We start from the raw sequence: 19736 nt of genomic DNA, 5'->3' as shown, positions 1-19736 counted from the left end.
GTGATGGACATCTCCTCTCTACTGAGGGAGATGTGGTATTTTTTTAGTCACCTTTCTTTCTCGTGGAGTCTTCCCTCAAGTGCTTCTGGCTGCGTGCAGCCACAGCATCTACTTTCATTGCTTTCGGATCAGTACCATCTGTACTCCTAAACTTAATTTCAGTTTCCTTGAGGGAAGAAAATAAATCACTTCCAGGTCCATAAAATTTTTTGACAAAATTTGCTTGTATTGTATTGATTACATCAGTACACTACTTAGGCGGAGGTTCTGCACTGCTTGATAGCTGACGTTAGACTGAACCTATTCTTTCGCAAGGTTGTCCTTCTCATGAAGCATGCTATGGATCACCTACAGTCATTTGTACCCTGGTGGTAAACCATCCTTTACTTTGGAAACCACTAATTGGGTCTGTTGCCCTTAGGACATTTTGCGTCTGATGATGTGAAAGTGAAGTTGAGGGAACTGAACGATAAGTGGGCATCTCTGAGGAACAAGGCATCACAGCGAAGACAGGATCTAGAAGATTCTCTCCAGGCTCAGCAGTACTTTGCTGATGCCAATGAAGCCGAGTCCTGGATGAGAGAAAAGGAGCCAATTGTAGGAAGCACCGACTATGGCAAAGATGAGGACTCTGCAGAGGTAGGACCAGCCTCCCGGCCCTAATGCCAAGTTCTTGCCTCTTAGTCCGCTCTGTTACTTATATGAATTTCCTGCTTTCAGGCTCTTCTGAAGAAACACGAAGCTCTGATGTCTGATCTCCGGGCATATGGAAGCAGCATCCAATCGCTAAGGGAGCAGGCCCAAGGTTGCCGGGTAAGTGTAACAGTCATCAGTAGATTAAATTCCTACCTAATTTAATCTCCTGCAAACCCCAATCTGACACCTTATAGACCACATGCTTTAGCAAGTCCGTATCGGCTTGATATGTGCGTACCTAACGTGCAGTGTATATATAATGGAGGATGCAAACTAAGAAACCCATACATATTCCAGATGCACCCATTGAGCTGTGTTTTAAATTACTGGACTGTGTATTTGGGCAGACCAGTAGGTATTGAAGCTGACCAGCCTTCTCCTTTTTTTGTTTTTAGCAACAAGTTGCACCAACAGATGACGAGACTGGAAAGGAGCTAGTTCTGGCTTTGTATGATTATCAGGAGAAGAGCCCAAGGGAAGTGACCATGAAGAAAGGAGACATCCTAACGCTGTTGAATAGCACAAATAAGGTAACCAATTAAAAATGAGCGGTCCTGGATAATGGTATCCAAGTCTTACCTGTACATACAGAGCTCTAAATGTTTGATGTTAAACGATCGTTCACTCAAAGGATTTTGTTCACCCAATATACACGCCCACTGGTCCCATGTTGGCTTTATCTCCCAAGGTCCACATTACTGTCTACGTGTTCATGTATGGACCGTGCTGGTGTATTTCTGCTGTATTAGCATATCTTAAAGTAGACTATCTCTGATTGTTTTTGACTCTGTAACCATGATGCCAATATCAACAATCCTAATTTGTTCCTTGCTTATTCCACCATTCTAAAGCATTACTCTGCAGACTGTTTACATATAGCCTGATGTGCAAGTGCGCCATTAGTAATAGATTGCATGGTGTCTTTAGGACTGGTGGAAAGTGGAAGTGAATGACCGTCAGGGCTTTGTACCTGCTGCGTATGTGAAGAAGCTGGATCCCGCACAGTCTGCTTCTCGGGAAAACCTGCTGGATGAACAAGGAAGCATTGCATTGCGTCAGGAACAGATCGATGGACAGTAAGACACCATTTTGTTGTTCGTTTAGGTCTGCTGTGCTTGGTAAAGAGACCAGTGATATTTCATAGGAGAAAGGGTTTCATAGGTTACAATTTAAGCTGGCCTCTTTAATATTTAATAATCTCCCTGATGAGGACTACAGGCTCAGATTATACAGCCATAATGCTGCACAAATTCCATGGGGGGAAAAAAACTGATGCTATGTGGTCATTTGTTTATGGGACAAAGATGGGTTTGAGCTGATCACTTGTTCTTCCATCTCTCCACTGCCGAATTTTGGGAGACTGGCCTTTCTTTATTCCAGATAAAGGCAGGGATTCTTTCAGTGAGCTATTATCTACATTGGCTCATTCTCATGTAAACTAAAGTGGCCTCCTGCCTCCAGTTTGGCATTGTCTGATATGAAGCAATATTTTGTTTAAAATGCCAGAACTGGAAAACTCTTAGGTTAACTTCAAATAATTAGAATATTCCTTCAATTTCTTGAATCCGTTGAACTTTTCAGCAGTAAGCTTCCATCTGGGATCTTCAAATTGACCAATTGTCCAACTGCGATCTGAAAGCTAGAACAGATTTTTACATTGTGGGCAGCTAGGGTGCTTGCATACCGAGGAGTACTATGTCATTTTCTGCTCTTTAAGGAGAATTATGAGGAGTGTTTTTCACTCAGCCTCATAATCTGAGCCGACCTGTGACAATGAAACTGTCACAGGTCGGCTCAGTAGATCAGCAAGTGAGCGAACACATACCGGCGCTCGCTCACTTCTCGATCTATCCCTGCAGAGAGCTGTGACTGTCACTCATGGCTTCCTGCAGGGATTCCCCCCCTGGATAGGCAGAGCCAGCTGTCACGCAGCTGGGTGGATCCAGACAGAATTGTCGGGATCCGTTCCGGCTGCAGCGTCTCAGTATACCGCGAGTTGGAGTCAAAGACAGATCCTGATTGACGGTCTGACCCTGCCCCACTCTATAAAAAGCTATGCAATTTTTTTTTTTTAAAGGGTTTTGGATGGAGTTTGGCTCAAATTGTCGATCCAGACTGAACTTTTAAAGGAACAAGCATGTAAAGTCAGTATTTTTGTGCAGCATTATAGCCGAACAAGTTGAAGTACCAAATTTCATCTACAGGTCCATTTTATTGGAAGCCACGGCTTTGATGAAAATAATGTTATTGTTCCATTACAGTCATTGTACAAAACTTCCCTTTTTTCCTTTCTCATATCAACCATCCTGATTACTGCATGCCATCATATTCACTTGCAATCACCATCACATCTTTGTATAAATTGATATGTACCTTCAGACCTAACGTCTGTTTTTTGCTGTGTGATTCCCCACATAACCAGCCTGCAATATGCATCCACCAATCGCAGCACCGTTCACCATGATTTAATATGCATCTTGTTTAATGTTTGATTTTTCTGTCTGCACTACTGTGCGAGGTGAGGTTGAAAGTATCACAGCTTGAGGAGACTGTTCTAGGAATGATGAACCCAAGCTGTGATATTTTCAGTTCAAGGGGGTGTCCACTTGCATATCCTTTTCCTATGTAGGTATGCACTATTTAATATCCTTTTTAAGCAACAGGCTGTCTATCCTTGGTGGCAGAGGTCCACTTTATATGCAAAGCATTGGGTTTGTTTTAATGCCTCCCTCCCGAGCAGCACAAACTGACCTTTCCTTTTACTTCCCTACCATTCCATTTAGCCGCTGTGGTTTGGACAAGGAAGCCCAGCGTAGCCACCAAGTAGCTCTAGTTGGAGCTTACAAAGCTTACTCTGGTTCTCCATGTGACAGCACTAGGCCAATGCCCATTGCTGTCACGTGAGCGGAAAGCGACATTCTCCTTCATAACTGTCAGTCTGGAGTATTTTATGTGCTCCCAGTGGCGGAGAAGGTGGGCAGGAATGTGAAGCAAAAGTGAGTTTGTGCTGCTGGGGAGGGCAGACCGTTAAGTGGAGCTGTTTCTTTGTCCTGTGTGGGTAAAGCACGGTGTTGCTTGATTTCTCCCCCCCCATTGAAACCGTAGTGTTCTAAAAACGCACGTCCTGGTGATGTGTTTGGTGAGGGTCCCTGCAGATTTCAATGGGTCTCTGAGTGCACAACAAACGCAGGTACGTAGTGCATGTCACAAATTTTCCGACATGCTTTCTGCCGGGTTTTTTTCCCCCTGCATGTTCATGCTTGTGGGAAAACACATTTGCTCAGCTATATTTGGGGTGCCATCAGGGGCGTCCTGAGGTCGGGGTGTCACCCGGAGCGAAGACCAGGTGACACCTCGCTGTGCCGTCATCGCGCGTGCGTGGTCGTCTAATTGATGCCTGCCGACGCCCATCTTGGTGATGGACGCCGGCAGAGAGAGGAGGGGACATTTACCCGGCCGGATGAGATATGCTGCCGGGTCCTCTCCTGGCACTGTCGGGCTCTCGGTCCATGACCGAGTGTCCGACTTTTTAGAGGGGGGGACACCAAAATGTCATTTTGGTGTCACCCGGGTTCGGGCCGCACCCCCTTGTGACGCCACTGGGTGCCATTATCTAGTAGTGGCACACCGCAAGCTCATTCCGCGTTTTTGGTGTTCATTTTCCGGAATGCATGTCGAAGCGCGCAGTTTCGTGCAGGTTTGAACCGCATTAACGATACGCGTAGCGGGGACTTAAGCTGGGAAAACACTTTTTTAGACGAAACCTGTACTGAGAGATACCTTTTTACTGATCCCTGACTAAAAAGCCATTTGAATGGCTATCTCGCACAGTACTTTCTGAACCACTGACTTGGAGCAAGTATGCAACAAAATAAAGTCAGATTTTTTTTGATTTGCCTACTCGTTCTAGGCAAGTGACTGAAAGTATTGAGGCCAGAGGATTAGCATGGTAGCTAAGCAACTAGTATTTTCAGAAGTAGAAGTCAGCATTGGCCATATTTCTCTCAGAACAGATTTCTTTTAAGCCATTGGTAAATGGCTTCATTAGCCAATGGGCAAATTGGTTTTCGTCCCAGCTTAATTTGGCACAGTTCTGGCATACTGACTTAGCAAATTACTACAGGTGCGCCAAAATGAAATTTTTAAAACGGAAACAAAACCAAAAATAAAAGCCAGGCCGAAACAAATCATTTCTAACCTTTTAAAAAAATGTTAAATATTTTATTTGTTATAAATGTTTTATTTATTTAAAAAAAAAAAAATTGTATTTTTTACCTTTTTACTGTCGGGGGCATCGGGGAAATATTAGGGGTCTAAACTGACCCCTGATATTTCCCTTTTAAAATAGAAAAAGAGATTGAGGACACAAAGTCTCTCAATCTCTTTTTCTGCAGCCCCTGTTATCAATGAACAGGAAGGCTCTATACTGGGCATTCCTGTTCATTCATAACTTGTAGTTATAGTATGTTTTACTATAGCCACAATCATGAATAAACAGGAGGTGATGTAGAGCACTTCCCATTCGTTCATAATTTTGGACACAGTAAACGTACTATGTCCTCAATTATTTACAAACACTCAGCACTCACTGATTGCTTGTACTCGCTGTCGCAGGAGGCTGACCGAGCGGTGTGGGAGGAGAGCTCGCTCTCCAGTGACAGCTGTCTCCGCCTCCACACTGCTCTCCTGATCTGTCACGGGGGTTGAGCGGAGCGGGTGGGGAGCCCTGCCTCCTGTGACACGCCGGGTCTTTACAGCGCTCTCCTTCCCCGTGCCACTTGGTCTCCTGTCACCATTTCTCTCCTCCCTGCTGGACACTGCACTGTGTCAGAGGGGACACAGAGCAGTACCCTGCGGGGAGGAGAGAAGCCAGGCATGCACCACAATTTCGCCCAAAAGATGGCATTTTGCTAAAACTGCCAGTTTCGGCCGATATGTTTCGGCGGCCAAAATTTCAGTGCATCCCTACAAATTACCATTAACTATTTTCATTATATATTTGATTCCCTATTTGTGCACTTAAATATTTAATTAGAAATTTGAACTACATGGGTTACAAATGTAAAGTAGACATGTGCGATTCGTTTCGTTCCGAATCGAAATTCGGACGAATTTTCGGACATTCGGATGTATCCGAATTCCGAATTACAGACCAAACGAATCCGAATTTCCATTTCCGAAATTCGGTAGCGTTCGCACGAACGTTCGTTTCGTTTTCTGTTCTTCGTTTCTTATTCGTTTCGTTCGTTGGAGCAAAGTGACATTAGAGAAGGAGAAAAATATTTTTTTCCCCTCAAATGTCACTTTTGCTGCAAACGAACAGAAAACAAAACGAACGTTCGTGCGAACGCTACCGAATTTCATCCGAATTCCGAATCCGAATTGACTTTCACACCCGAATCCCGAAAAACGAAATAACACAAATCCGAATTTGAAACGAAACGAATTTTTTGGCAGTGCACATGTCTAATGTAAAGCTGGTCATACAGCTATAGATTATCTGCGTATTTTCTATGATCAGATGGAAAAAGTGCAACAGATTCCTCCATCTACGCTGAACTGTGTGGATGGAGGAATCTCCCACTGGGCCAAGCTTCAGTATCTTGCTGGTTGGCCCCACTGGCTCTCAAAACACCTGAACATTGCCGGCATCCAATCAGATTGTTCAGGTATTTTGAGAGCCAGTGGGGCCAACCAGCAAGATACTGAAGCTTGGCCCAGTGGGAGATTCCTCCATACACACAGTTCAGCGTAGATGGAGGAATCTGTTGCACTTTTTCCATCTGATCATAGAAAATACGCAGATAATCTATAGCTGTATGACCAGCCTAATGAAATGGAAAAATTACTGGTCCATGCCGGATCTGCTTGACCTTGGAAGAGCCTGCTTGCACCTCTCTGAAGTTGGACACCCCCTGGAATTGCTGCACACCATTCTGTGCAGTCCCTCCTAATACAGCCTGCAGGCTGAGCTGCACCTCCTTGCCTGATGTTAATCACACTAATGTCTGCATGCCTACTTTGCTGTGCTCCCTTCTTGTCTGTACAGGGCTGTCCTATCAAAGGAAGCTGGCAGTGTATCTCTGCGTATGAATCAGGTTTCAGAATTGTAAGTATTCCATTGCCATCAATATGTTTTAGGTGCTTAAAGTGAACATGTCACGACTACCACTGTCTGTAAATTACATTACTGGTAAACTTAACGCATCATGTGGTGCTTGCATGTACATGCACTTGTTGGTTGTACAGGGCCTCAACTTTGATTTAAGTAAAAATTTAAAGTAAACACTATTTTAAACTTTTGAAAGTGAGTCTTGCTTGCAGACACCAGTTTATCGCCCATTGCTTTTACTAGGGACTGAATTCATGGCTAAGCCCTGTCATTTACTGTCACTGCCCAGTGGGAATGCCTGTGCAGGCTACTGAGGCTGGTCTCATTGTATGTTAGAATGGCAGCTGACAAGGCTTAGAAAGGGAAGGCTGAACCCCCTTCCATCCAATGGGAGTGCCTATAATGGCCACTGAGGCAAGTCTTATTGGACAGTAGAATGGCAGCTGATGTGGTTTAGCCCTGATGTCATGGGAAGACCACACCCCCTTCCATCCAATGGGAGTGCCTATGCTGACCACTGAGGCAAGACCACACCCCATTCTGTCCAATATGAGAGTCTATGCTGGCTACTGAGGCAAGTTTGATTGGACAGAAGAATGGCAGCTGATATGGTTTAGCCCTGATGTCATGGGAAGACCACACCCCCTTCCATCCAATGGGAGTGCCTATGCTGACCACTGAGGCAAGACCACACCCCATTCTGTCCAAAAAGAGAGTGTATGCTGGCTACTGAGGCAAGTTTCATTGGACAGTAGAATGGCAGCTGATATGGTTTAGCCCTGATGTCATGGGAAGACCACACCCCCTTCCATCAAATGGGAGTGCCTATGCTGACCACCTGAGGTAAGTCTCATTGGTCAGTAGAATGGCAGCTAACATGACTTGGCCATGGAATCAAAGGAAGTCAGCCCCAGAAATAAAGGGAAACTAATTGAGAGTGGGGGCACAAAAAAGCTTTTCTGGGTAATAATGTTAATTGTGGTCTAGGTCTTTTATAGGAGCTTACAGATGAAGGCAGTCATGCTCTAGAGCAGTGGTTCTCAACCTGTGGGTCGCAACCCACAGTTGACGGGGTCCCCACATTCCTTGTGCTGCTCTAGGTAAGAGCTCCTCAGCCTCCTCCTTGGGTGGCAGTGTCAGTTCTCCTAGGTGGCGCTGCAGCAGCGGCCGGAGAGGATCAGAGAGAGGGGAGCAGGCAGGAGTGAGGGGAGGTTAATGCTCGTTTACCATAGAGCCCACAACTAGGCACTACAGAGCCCGCACTGGACGCCACCAGAGGGTCCCACTAGCCACCTGAGAGCCCGCACAGCCTCCTGAGAGCCCACACAGATACTAGTATTGGTGCATCCCTAAATGTTATGGTTGGGAGTCACCACAACTTGGCAAATGTTACCAAGGGGTCCCGGCCCTAGAAAGGTTGAGAACCACTGCTCTAGAGGTTGTCTGTTTTAAGAAGGAATGGCATCAGTATCGCTTGCAAACAAAGGCTCAGCTGACTAGCACTAGAGAACTACAGAGAATCTATTTGAAACTGAGAATTTACTTTATTGCTGTGCTGTATGTGTATAGGCCAATGTAGTTGGATGTGTATGTGCGTTATAATCGAAATTAATCGATTAAAAAAAAATTCGATTAATCGAACAGGAAATTTTTAATCCTTACCAGCCCTAAGAAATTCCTTTAATAAAATTGCTGCAGTCCTTTTTCCTAGATTCTTCCTTCATTAAGCCGGCACTTGACTTCCTCAGGCTGGACAGTTCAAGTTCATCAGTTGCCATCTCAATAACTGCACTCGGCCTCTTAAAAGAAACCCATACTGCAAAATATATGGGCCTGCCATTGCGGGCTTCCTTCCCAAAATGCTGGCTTTTTACCTAAATTTACCAACAAATGATGCAGCGAATGATATCAGAACTATTTCATACCTACTTGGCATTGATCAGTGACCTAGAATGTGACAGAGTGCCAATGTACCCTTCAAGATTACCATGTGCTGTGACTTGAGAGGTTTGTGCTTTGTTGCTTTAGTTTGCAATCGTGGCACAGTCATAGGTGGCAGGATGCAGTCAAACCACTCATGGAGATCTGACCCTTGTACTTCTGCATTGTAGATATCACAACATCTTGGAGGTGGGGGAGAAGCGTAAAGACATGTTGGAGAAAAGCTGCAAGAAGTTTATGCTGTTCCGTGAAGCCAATGAACTTCAGCAGTGGATCAATGAGAAGGAAACTGCGCTCAACAGTGAGGAAGTTGCGGCAGATCTGGAGCAAGTTGAAGTGTTGCAGAAGAAGTTCGATGATTTCCAGAAGGTTATTACCATTCTTTTCCTGCCACCACTGGAATCCATATTGAGCTATCTTGGATATGTGCAAAGCTACTAATGATTTTAGGGCCTAAATCTGTATTGCTAAGCAAAGTCGTTTTACATAAAAAAAAAAAAAATGACCTACTTGTTGTCAAAGCTCAACTAGTTCAATGAGGGTCGTAAAAAGACAGATTTAAAATCTATAAGAGAGCACCAGGTGGAAGCGGTTCATCCCCAGGGTTCAGAGATGGACCGCTAGAAGATAGGGCAGTAAAGAGTCTATTTCATGCATACACCTTCTTTAAGCAGTATTTTTTATTTCGGATCATCCAAATGTGTGATGGGTCCACATTTAAAGGAGAATAATGGGGTCAGAGCTTTTCCCAATAGTTCTCCTCGGGGTAACGGGAGGACACAAACTAGCGTCCTCCCGCTACCCAAAGCTCAGTAGCTGTAGCTCGCGGTATGCTGAGACGCCGCAGCCGGGACGGATCCCGACATTACTGTCGAGATCTGCCCAGCTGCGTGAGTGACAGCTGGCTCTGCCTATCTAGAGGCAAGAGCCAGCTGTACCAGCCCCATCCGTTCCGCCAGTCAGTGCTGGAGGATCGGGATGGGGGGGGAGAATCCCTGCAGGGAGCCGTGAGTAAGAGTCACGGCTCTCTGCAGGCATAGATCGAGAAGTGAGTAAGCGACGGTATGTCTTCGCTCACCTCCCAATCTATTGAGCCGACCTGTGACAGCTTCATTGTCACAGGTCGGCTAGAACTTTGAGGCTGAGTGATTTTTCACTCGCCTCATAGTTCTCCTCCTTTTAAGTAGGACCCTAGCCAAAATTTTGGATAGAGTATGGAAGGTTAAGACATATGTCCGGTCTTAGTATTACATAATGTATAGTGCTTTTTAGTGAGCACATATTTGAATTTTTTTTTAATTATTATTATTTTAAGTGACCTTTTTAATCCTTGATCTCCATCTTTTTATTGGACTCGTTAGATATTTGCACATTAACCACTAAAGGAAGCTGTGTATTTTAGTCTGCTTACCTTATGCATATCTGTTGAGATAAGATATCGGCCACACAGGAGGTGCATTGTTTTCAGTGAGTTAGCCGATTCATTAAAACAGAAGTAAAGTCCAGCCATGGTTTATAGCTTGTTTCTTTTTTGGAATCCCTGCAATATGTTATACATTGCACTCGCAGGATTTTCTGAGGTAGTCCCCATTTGCTTATTGGACTTGCTTACGTTCTCTTGTAGGATTTGAAGGCTAATGAATCACGTCTGAAGGATATCAACAAGGTTGCCGATGAGTTGGAATCTGAGGGGCTCATAACTGAAGAAGTCCAGGCTGTACAACAGCAGGTAGCTCAAGCGTTCTGCTTTTATTTAGAATTCTTTTCTTTTTTTTTTTAATCTTTACTGATTTTGTTCTAATTTTTATATTTATTTTTCTTTCAGGAGGTGTATGGCAGCATGCCAAAGGTATGTAGCAGAGAATTATTCTTCAGATGTTGCCTCTGACACTAAACTCAGGAGTCAAATCTTAAAAATCCATTAAAGTACCTCAACTATTAACATGTATCTTATTTGTGTATCACTCGGCTGTAGATCCTCAAATCATCTCTGAATTGGTGCTGACGCTGTCCTTTCTTTTTGGAGGGCGACTACTTTTGTTCCCCATGGTCCCCGTGTGTGTGTTGTAAACTAGTCACCGCTCCAAGCTCGCTCCTGTGATGGACGACAATCTCAATACAAATTAGTAATCTAAACATGAGATTGTAGTCCATCACTGGAGCGAGCTTGGAGCGGTGACTAGTTTACAACACACACACGGGGACCATGGGGAACAAAAGTAGTCGCCCTCCAAAAAGAAAGGACAGCGTCAGCACCAATTCAGAGATGATTTGAGGATCTACAGCCGAGTGATACACAAATAAGATACATTATTGTTAATAGTTGAGGTACTTGAATGCATTTTTAAGATTTAACTCCTGAGTTTAGCGTCACATTAAGCAAGTTCCTATAGTGCTGTGTATGGCAGTCTTTGAATTGTTACTCATGGGTTTTCCCTAAACAATATGGACGGTGCCCCCTCCCCTTTTTTCCAGTCTACCTACATCTGTCAACTCTGGTGTCATGGCACCTGCCAGTAAAGCGTTGCCTGCTTGATCCACACATGTGTAGGCAATTTATAACTAAAGATTTTTAGTAATCTTCAGACCTAAAATGTGCATTTTATTGGGTGTGGGGAAAAAAATGCAAAAATGGGTCTGGCAGTGAAAGGATTAAATCGGGTAACTACAGTCCAAGTGCATCATAATATAAAGTGTGTAAAGTCTAACAGTGCAGTGTTTTCTGAAAGCAGCCACAGCCTGAGTAGAAAGGCCTATGCCCTGCCAGCATAATTCAGAGAAGGACCCTAGCTCTCTGGGTGCAAAGGGTGTCTCTGCAGAGATCTGAGTTATTCCCTGCTGAGTCGGAGATAGCACCGGAATGTATTTAGCTGATTTAAGAAGTTCAGCAGCAAGAAAGAATGTAGCATTTAAATCACAATAAAAGCAACCATCCATAGAATTTGGCATTGGGTGACAGGCCCTGTAAGTCCCTCTTCTATTAACGTTCATTGGGGGACCCAGCAGACCTCCTGCATAAGCTCCTCCCATAGAAAGATGGATGCTAGGCAAAAGAAGAGCATTGTGGGCTTTATATTTTTATTACGGTAAGTAGTGCTATGCAGTTTATTACAGGTATTTATATAGCGCCGACAATTTACGCAGCACTTTACATAGTTGCACATTCACATCAGTCCCTACCCTCAAGGAGCTTACAATCTAAGGTCCCTATCTCACATGCATACATAGAGGGCCAACTTAGAGAGGAGCCAATTAACAGTTGAACATATTAACAAACTGCCTCCCATTCACATAGAAAAATAGGCCAATACTAATATCAATGTGATTTTTATTTATTTTTGGTAACCATCTTGTCTTTTTATTTTGTGTAGGATGAGGCTGATGCCAAGGGAGCATCGCCATGGAAGGTAGGTCCTTTGACTTAAACTTAAAATAAAAACATTTCTTAGGAGGATGTTGGCAGGTTACGTCAACCTCTGGCTTCTTGTGGATGTTGGTGGCAAGGTCCAAGGTTCTTCCGTAGAGCTGCACAGAGTGGTCAAGCACTAGGTTTATAGACGGAGGATCGTGCCCTGATCTCTCCAAAAACGGCTGTAATTTCAGGTCTACAATTGCCTTAAAGGGTCAGTCCATCTAAAACTGATATTTTAGTTTTTGGTAGATATTGGACATTTAAACCACATGACCGCTTCTTGCTGTTGGCAAGATCTCTTCATGGAGTTCCTGGGCCTCCACATCTGCTGCGCCCATTATGAGTAGCACCACTCTTGCTGCTGAAATGTTATGATCTATTTCATATTGTAAAGAATGTAACAGGAGGAGCTGGAACACACAAAGGTGGGGTACACCCAAAACTGCAATGATGGAATAGAGATCACTCTTTTATTATGCAAGATATAGAAGAACCAGGGGCTGACTCGCCAGGTTCTTTCTAGATCTAAAATTACTTTTGGGGTGTACTGATCCTTTAAGTCATGTGATTAGTAATAGGAGTCATCATGGCTGCCCGATAAATGCTTCCTTAAGGCCTCATTCACACTCGAAACGGCCGGCACGTACAGCTCCGCGCTTCGTGCACGGCCGTATCGGGCAGCCCTCGGGAAGGAGAGGTGCTGCGTGTGATTAGTACGCAGCCCCTGTCCTTCTCTATGGGACTACGCTCACCTCAAGTGCGGGTGCGTGTTTCCTGGCTCGGACGCAGACAGAATCCATCCTGTCAGCGTACGAGTACGCTCACCCGCACGGCCGAGTAGGGAGGCGTACTGCCACGTAGTCCTATAGTGAAGGATGGGGGCTGCGTACTAATCACACGCAGCACCTCTCCTTCCCGGGAGCTGCCCGATACGGCCGTGCACACAGCACCTCTCCTTCCCGGGAGCTGCTCGATACGGCCGTGCACACAGCACCTCTCCTTCCCGGGAGCTGCTCGATACGGCCGTGCACACAGCACCTCTCCTTCCCGGGAGCTGCTCGATACGGCCGTGCACACAGCACCTCTCCTTCCCGGGAGCTGAGCTATACGGCCGTGCACAGAGCTGTACGTGCCGGACATTTCTAGTGTGAATGAGGGCTAATGATTAATACATGAAAAATTGGCTAACAAGTATGAAATACTTTGTATAAATACCTATAATAAATAAGGAAGTGCAAACCTGTTCCAGAATAGGCTTTACATATGAACTACTTTGGACATTTTTGTCAATGTATAATTGTTATATTTGACCCTAAACCATCTTTTTTTTCCTCAGAGTGTGAGGACAGCCGTGAACGCTGTGGCTACATTTAATTCAATCAAGGTATGACTACATTTAGCTTATGTTTCACTATTCATTACTTTCTATTACAAAACACATGTCTTCGCAGCATTCATTGGTCTTCTACGCATTACTTTAAACCTCATGTGATTTTGTGATGCTTCCCTCTTCTGCAGGAGCTGAATGACCAGTGGAAGTCCCTTCAGCAGTTGGCAGAGGAGAGAAGCCAGCTGCTGGGCAGCGCTCATGAAGTGCAGAGATTCCACAGGTACAATGGCCGTCTAGATTATGTGACGCAAGGATTTTCAGTAGCAGCTAATCTATTATTATTATTATACAGGATTTATATAGCGCCAACAGTTTGCGCAGCGCTTTACAATATAAGGAAGACATTACAATTCAAGACAAGGAGGGCCCATTACTTTTATTAGTGCAGCCTACAAAAATGGCTGCTTGCACAGCATAAGTTTGACACATGGAATATTAGAAAAGGCTCTTCTATCTTTTGACATACATTATATGTTTGGTCTTAGTTGTTATTAGTCTGATTAATGTCAATTAAGGTTTCTGATTCTGAATCTGCTGCAAATGACCCTTGCCAACAGTTGGCCTGAGAGTCTTATTGAGAAGATTCTTCATTCTTTCAATTCCACCTCCCTGTGCACTTGTCTGCTAGCCGGAATGCCCAATGTAGGGTATGGCTTTGCTTGTGTTCAGAGTGATTGAAGTCTCCGAATTGGGGGACACAAATAACTGGGGTACTGCTCCACACCTCTAGAAGGCTGCACATTAAGCAGACTGGTATGCTCTTCCACCTATGGAGAACTCCGGTTTGGGTTCATGTCTTAGAAAATAGGCAGTTTTTTTAGATTTATATGTATTCAAGAAGGTTTTGGGGTTTGTTGTGCTTGTTTTTTTTCTTTTACTTGGATCATCTGCTTCTTGTATGGCCTTGGATTATTTCTCCCCCCTAAAGTGTAACTGCAGGCTTCTAAACTTGGAGATGCACTGCTAGAAACACGCTGGCTTCCTTTTTTTTTTCCACCCATCATTGTCACACAGAACAGATGCACTGTGGGTTCACAGCTTTGCACTTTCTTATGAAGCCTAGCTTGGGGTATATACATAGGTTATAGGCTACCCCCACTTCCATGCCACTCCTTCCTTTCAGGAGGTTTTACTAAGCTAAATAAAACCTTGCCCTATGCAGACTGTGGCCTATAGAAACCTATCACATTCTTTGTTACCTTCTTCCATGGGAGAAGGTAATCCTGCATTTGGAAAATATGTGCAATAATGATTACATGCAGCGGTTATTCTCTTGTGCATTTTGATAAATAATGACAACTGCAACAGTCCCAAATTTAGCAGTGGTGATTCAGAACCCAGATTTACCTTCCTACTATGCGAAGTGCCTGAATTGACCCTTGTCTAATATTTTCAGAGTTGTTCACTGACTCTCTCTCCTCTCTGTGCAGAGATGCAGATGAGACCAAAGAATGGATTGAGGAGAAGAACCAGGCTCTAAACACTGACAGCTACGGACACGATCTGGCCAGCGTTCAAGCACTGCAGCGAAAGCACGAGGGATTCGAGAGAGACCTTGCCGCTTTGGGAGACAAGGTGAGGGTGCAGTTCCTCCTCCAGGACTTCTGCTAATTACAAAGGAGGAAAGTCTGTGTTGGTTATCGTAACCGCCTTGCAAGCCTTTTTGGTCTTCTTTTTTATATGTATAGAAAAATGGCAGATATTTGCTACGGGCTATATATTATTCAGTTTCAATATTTCTGAGCCCCAGCTATATCTAGACTCTAGCGTAGAAGAATCTAGAACTTTAGATCTAAATGGCAGATAAATGGCTTGATGCAATCGTTTACTCCGATATCAGAGTAAGGTGGAAGATTCAGTCACATAAAAGCATTGCCAATGAATGCAATTTATCTTTTGACATTTTTTTGTTCCGCTATTCAATTCGTATCACAGGAGCAGGTGATTTGTGAGCTGGTGTCCTTGATTTCTGAAGATGGTACACCAGTGAGTCTGGCTGGCAGCCGGTTTCTAGGTATTTGTCAAATCACCACAACCCACTTCTTTCCTTAGGTAAATTCCCTGGGAGAGACTGCAGAGCGACTGATCCAGTCACATCCAGAATCTGCTGAGGACATCCAGGAGAAGTGCACAGAGCTGAACCAAGCTTGGAACAGCCTTGGCAAAAGGGCTGACAAACGTAAAGATAAGCTAGGAGATTCTCATGACCTGCAGCGCTTCCTGAGTGACTTCAGGTAAAACATAGTTGTTTTCTAACTCTGTATTGTGAACCGAGCCTAAGACACGAGGAGGTATGTCCCAGGTCCCTTCGCCAATGTTGTTAAAATTTCCCTTCGTTTAAACAGCTGAGATGTTATTGCAGAAAGTTTGGAGTTGAGACGATACCATTTATTGCCTAACTTAAAGGAGAACTATGAGGTGAGCGATTTTTAACTCATCCCTTGGAGGAACAGACAAAGGGAGGGAGCGGGCACAGCTGGCTCTGTCTCTAGATAGGCAGAGCCAGTTGTCAATCACGCAGCTGGGTGGATCTCGACAGTAATGTCGGGATCCGTCCCGGCTGCAGCGGTCTCAGTATATCACGAGCTGTAGCTGGCAGTATACTGAGCTTTGGGTCACGGGAGGACGCTAGTTTTATCTACTCCCGTGACCCTTAGGAGAACTATGGGGAAAAACACTTACCCTATAGTTCTTCTTTTAAGTTATTGAAGATGCGCACTGATTAAAAAAGAGCAAGCTTTCAGGATCTTTACTTCTATCTTCAGGCTTTATACAATTCATCATAAGTATATTCAGTATTGCTAAGGTCCTGAAACACCTATATGTTCTTGCAAGGTTACATAAACCTGCTTGGTTATTTAGCATTTTTTACCTTTTTGTATATGTAAAGCAAATCTGTCATGAGAGGCCTTGATCACTATTACTCTCATCCTCCTCCTAAAAATACTAGTTGTCTTTGTCTTCTGTACTCTGTGTCACAGACCCAGAACAAGCATGCAGCAAATGAAGTTAGGTTGAACTGATCTGCATACTTGGGCTGGGTCAGCGATGAAAAATGCATTGAAGCCAAAGGGTCCGCATGAATTCCAGACCGCTAGCATTTCCAGAAGGAGATCAGCAATGGCCGTCTTATTTCCCACATCACACATTTCCTTTTAATAGTTCTGAGAACTCCGCGCAGTTAAATGATGGTGATTAATGTGCAGCCTGTACAATTTGTGAGCTTGATTTGTCTTTCAGGGACCTAATGTCCTGGATCAATGGAATCCGTGGCTTGGTATCATCTGATGAGCTTGCCAAAGATGTCACTGGAGCCGAAGCCCTGTTGGAGAGACACCAGGTTAGCTGCGGGAGGTCTGCTTTTCCCAGGAGTAATGATGCAGCTGATTGACGCGCTCTGATGGCTTTTTTTTTCTTTCTGCCCCCTTAGGAGCACCGCACAGAGATTGACGCCAGAGTTGGCACTTTCCAGGCCTTTGAGCAGTTTGGGCAGCAGCTGCTGGCTCGCGGGCATTACGCCAGCCCTGAAATCAAGGAAAAGCTGGACATACTAGATCTGGAACGTGCCAGTTTGGAAAAAGCCTGGGTGCAGCGCAGGATGATGCTGGATCAGTGCTTGGAACTGCAGGTAATCTTTTAATTTCACCCCAAAAACCAGCTGCTTGCATGGATAACCTTTTCAATGTCCATTCATGTGTATTGTGTCATTCTTCTGTAGCTCTTCAATAGAGACTGCGAGCAAGCTGAAAACTGGATGGCTGCCCGTGAGGCTTTCCTTAACAGCGAAGACAAAGGGGACTCATTGGACAGCGTTGAGGCTCTCATCAAGAAACACGAGGACTTCGATAAAGCTATTAATGTACAGGTGAGGACGATACTACAAGCATGAATGAGGATATTACTGAATTGATACTTGGGGCTCCGTATCGGACAATCTGTGACTTTAGCCACTCCTATTGTTTGACTTCTTGCTCGTTTGCTGTCGGCTCTAGGTTCTCATAAAGAAAACTAGAGCAAATACATGAAACCTCTTGATAACAAAGGTGTAAGCAGTAAATGTATGTGTACTCGCATGGCTATATGGTAACTGAAAAGAAGTTATAAAGGCTGCCCTCAAAGTATCTACATACATTGGATGGTGGTCCGTTATGGAAGAATGAGCCAACTGCGAAAAGCTCTTAAGGTGCCCATACACTGCACGATTATCGTACGAGAATAGCGGTGAAATCCCGCGATCGTGCAGTGTATGGAAGGCGTGCGACCGCTTCTACTGTACGGTTGCACGACCTTTGTATATCGAGCATGTTGGAAAACCAGCCGAGAATCGTACGATTTTGGGCTGGTTTTTAGCATGATCGAGAGATAACTGCCGAAAGGGCTGGTGTGCGCAAGCGGGCACTGCCCGTTCAGCATTGTAGTCATCGGAAGTCCGCCCCTCAGGGGGGGCGGGCTTGCGATGATCGCAAGTACGATCTGCCTCTCCAAGATGGGCAGATCGTACGTTTTTTTAAAAATTACTTTACAACCCTTGCAAGACAAAAGTCTTGCGAGGGTTGTAAAGTGTATGGCCACCTTTAAACATACAAGTGGATAAAGCCTCATGTTTAGGCATATGTAGGAAGAACCCATGGCTTATGCATCATCAATGATCTGGATAAACAATACCCGGTCGATTTTGATTCTTCTCCTGAGATGGCTGGTTCCAGGAGATATCTGGCAAGTTCCAGAGTGCTAGGTACACAGTTAGAGCCTGATTGACTAACTTAATTTTATGTCTGTGGTCACCTTAAGTACAACTATGACACTGGCGTCGCAAAGCATTATGGGTTTTCTCAAGAAACTCCACAGCATTAGCTCTTTCCATTTAGTCTGTCTCTCACTGAGACTAGCCCAGCTACACAGAGGAGGGAGGGTGTTGGGCTGTGTGTTTTGATCTGAGAATTGGCTATCATACCTTGTAAACGGGCTTTGTTCAGCAAAGCAGTTATGATTAGTTTGGTAAACCTCTAAGAAGGAATCTAGAGCTGCACAAGTTGGATGGAAATATGAAATTGTCATATGCAATATATTATATATATTCTTGAGATACACTGCCTGGCAAAAAATAAGTCGCCAACTAGATTTAGCTAAGCAAATAGGTCAGAGCCTTCCATTGGATAATAGGTCTAGGTTCAGCAACCAAAAAATTAGATCCGCTGCCTACCTGAATATACTGAATTACCCATTTTTTTCCACCAATGGATTTTTTTCTTCCCTGATGGCACATTGGGCATATTTCTAGATGACAATGTCAGGATTCATTGGGCTCAGATTGTGATCGAGTGGTTCAGAGACCATGAGACATCATTGCCACACATGGATTGGCCACCACAGAGTCCAGACCTTAACCCCACTGAGAATTTTTGTGATGTTCTGAAGAAGACTTTACGCAGTGGTCTGACGCTCCCATCATCACTACAAGATCTTGGTGAAAACCTAAGCAACTCTGGATGGAAATAAATGTGACATTGTATATACTTATCGAACCCATGCCACGGCAAATGCGTGCTGTAATTAAAATCTAAAGGCGGTCCAATTAAATATTACTGTGCGATTTATTTTATTTTGGCCAAGCAGTGTATTTATTTATTGACTTTTAGTCATCAACATGAAAATTAAAATAAAATGCAACATTACTATAAATTCTCTCAAAATCTGTTTGCTAAAGCTGCCTTGACCAGGTAAACCTCTGTCTTCTATATCAAAGGGAACTGAAAGATGAAAATGCCAGTTCCAGTGTTAAAAACCAATGGAAAGTTTGCATACATTTGGCTTTAATGGTGTGTCGATGAAGATAATTGGAGGAAGCAGTGTGTAGCAATGTGGACAGCTGTAGTGTTTGCAAACTGTGTGTCTGCTGGTCACTAACAGTCCTTCCCTCTCTAACAGGAAGAGAAGATCGCAGCTTTACAGGGTTTCGCTGACCAGTTAATAACCGCCGACCACTATGCCAAGGGAGACATTGCCACTCGCCGTAATGAAGTACTAGACAGGTAAGGGTTATAAAGAAAGTTTGAGAAACGAGTAGCTTATTGCTAGTACACTGGATTTGATTTAATATATAGTAAAGGATTACTAAAGGCTTGGTGTCTTTTACCTTAATACATTCTCTGTATTAAGGGGGGGGGGGGGAAAACTTCAAACTT

The 19736-nt window shown here is 44.2% G+C and overlaps 1 protein-coding gene across 4 annotated transcripts in view; it reads left to right on the top strand.

The window, feature by feature from the left end:
• The window catches only part of SPTAN1 (spectrin alpha, non-erythrocytic 1), an 89784-nt gene that overhangs the window by 50591 nt on the left and 19457 nt on the right, over nucleotides 1-19736 (top strand). For 2 of the 4 annotated variants that reach the window (XM_018565509.1, XM_018565508.1), the window contains exons 19-35: nucleotides 422-639; nucleotides 721-813; nucleotides 1092-1226; nucleotides 1624-1772; nucleotides 6746-6805; nucleotides 8920-9118; nucleotides 10374-10478; nucleotides 10575-10598; nucleotides 12121-12156; nucleotides 13498-13545; nucleotides 13680-13771; nucleotides 14982-15126; nucleotides 15604-15785; nucleotides 16792-16891; nucleotides 16982-17179; nucleotides 17270-17416; nucleotides 19480-19583. In XM_018565509.1, the coding sequence (XP_018421011.1) occupies nucleotides 422-639; nucleotides 721-813; nucleotides 1092-1226; nucleotides 1624-1772; nucleotides 6746-6805; nucleotides 8920-9118; nucleotides 10374-10478; nucleotides 10575-10598; nucleotides 12121-12156; nucleotides 13498-13545; nucleotides 13680-13771; nucleotides 14982-15126; nucleotides 15604-15785; nucleotides 16792-16891; nucleotides 16982-17179; nucleotides 17270-17416; nucleotides 19480-19583 (2035 nt within the window). The remainder of the gene's footprint in view (nucleotides 1-421; nucleotides 640-720; nucleotides 814-1091; nucleotides 1227-1623; nucleotides 1773-6745; nucleotides 6806-8919; nucleotides 9119-10373; nucleotides 10479-10574; nucleotides 10599-12120; nucleotides 12157-13497; nucleotides 13546-13679; nucleotides 13772-14981; nucleotides 15127-15603; nucleotides 15786-16791; nucleotides 16892-16981; nucleotides 17180-17269; nucleotides 17417-19479; nucleotides 19584-19736) is intronic. The other 2 variants (XM_018565511.1, XM_018565510.1) reach the window with 1 other exon arrangement.

This window comes from Nanorana parkeri, unplaced genomic scaffold, assembly GCF_000935625.1.
Source record: "Nanorana parkeri isolate BGI_ZX_2015 unplaced genomic scaffold, ASM93562v1 scaffold854, whole genome shotgun sequence".
NCBI classification, from domain to species: Eukaryota; Metazoa; Chordata; class Amphibia; order Anura; family Dicroglossidae; genus Nanorana; species Nanorana parkeri.
The sequence above is the reverse complement of the archived record's forward strand: the minus strand, read 5'-3'. Positions and strand labels throughout refer to the sequence as shown.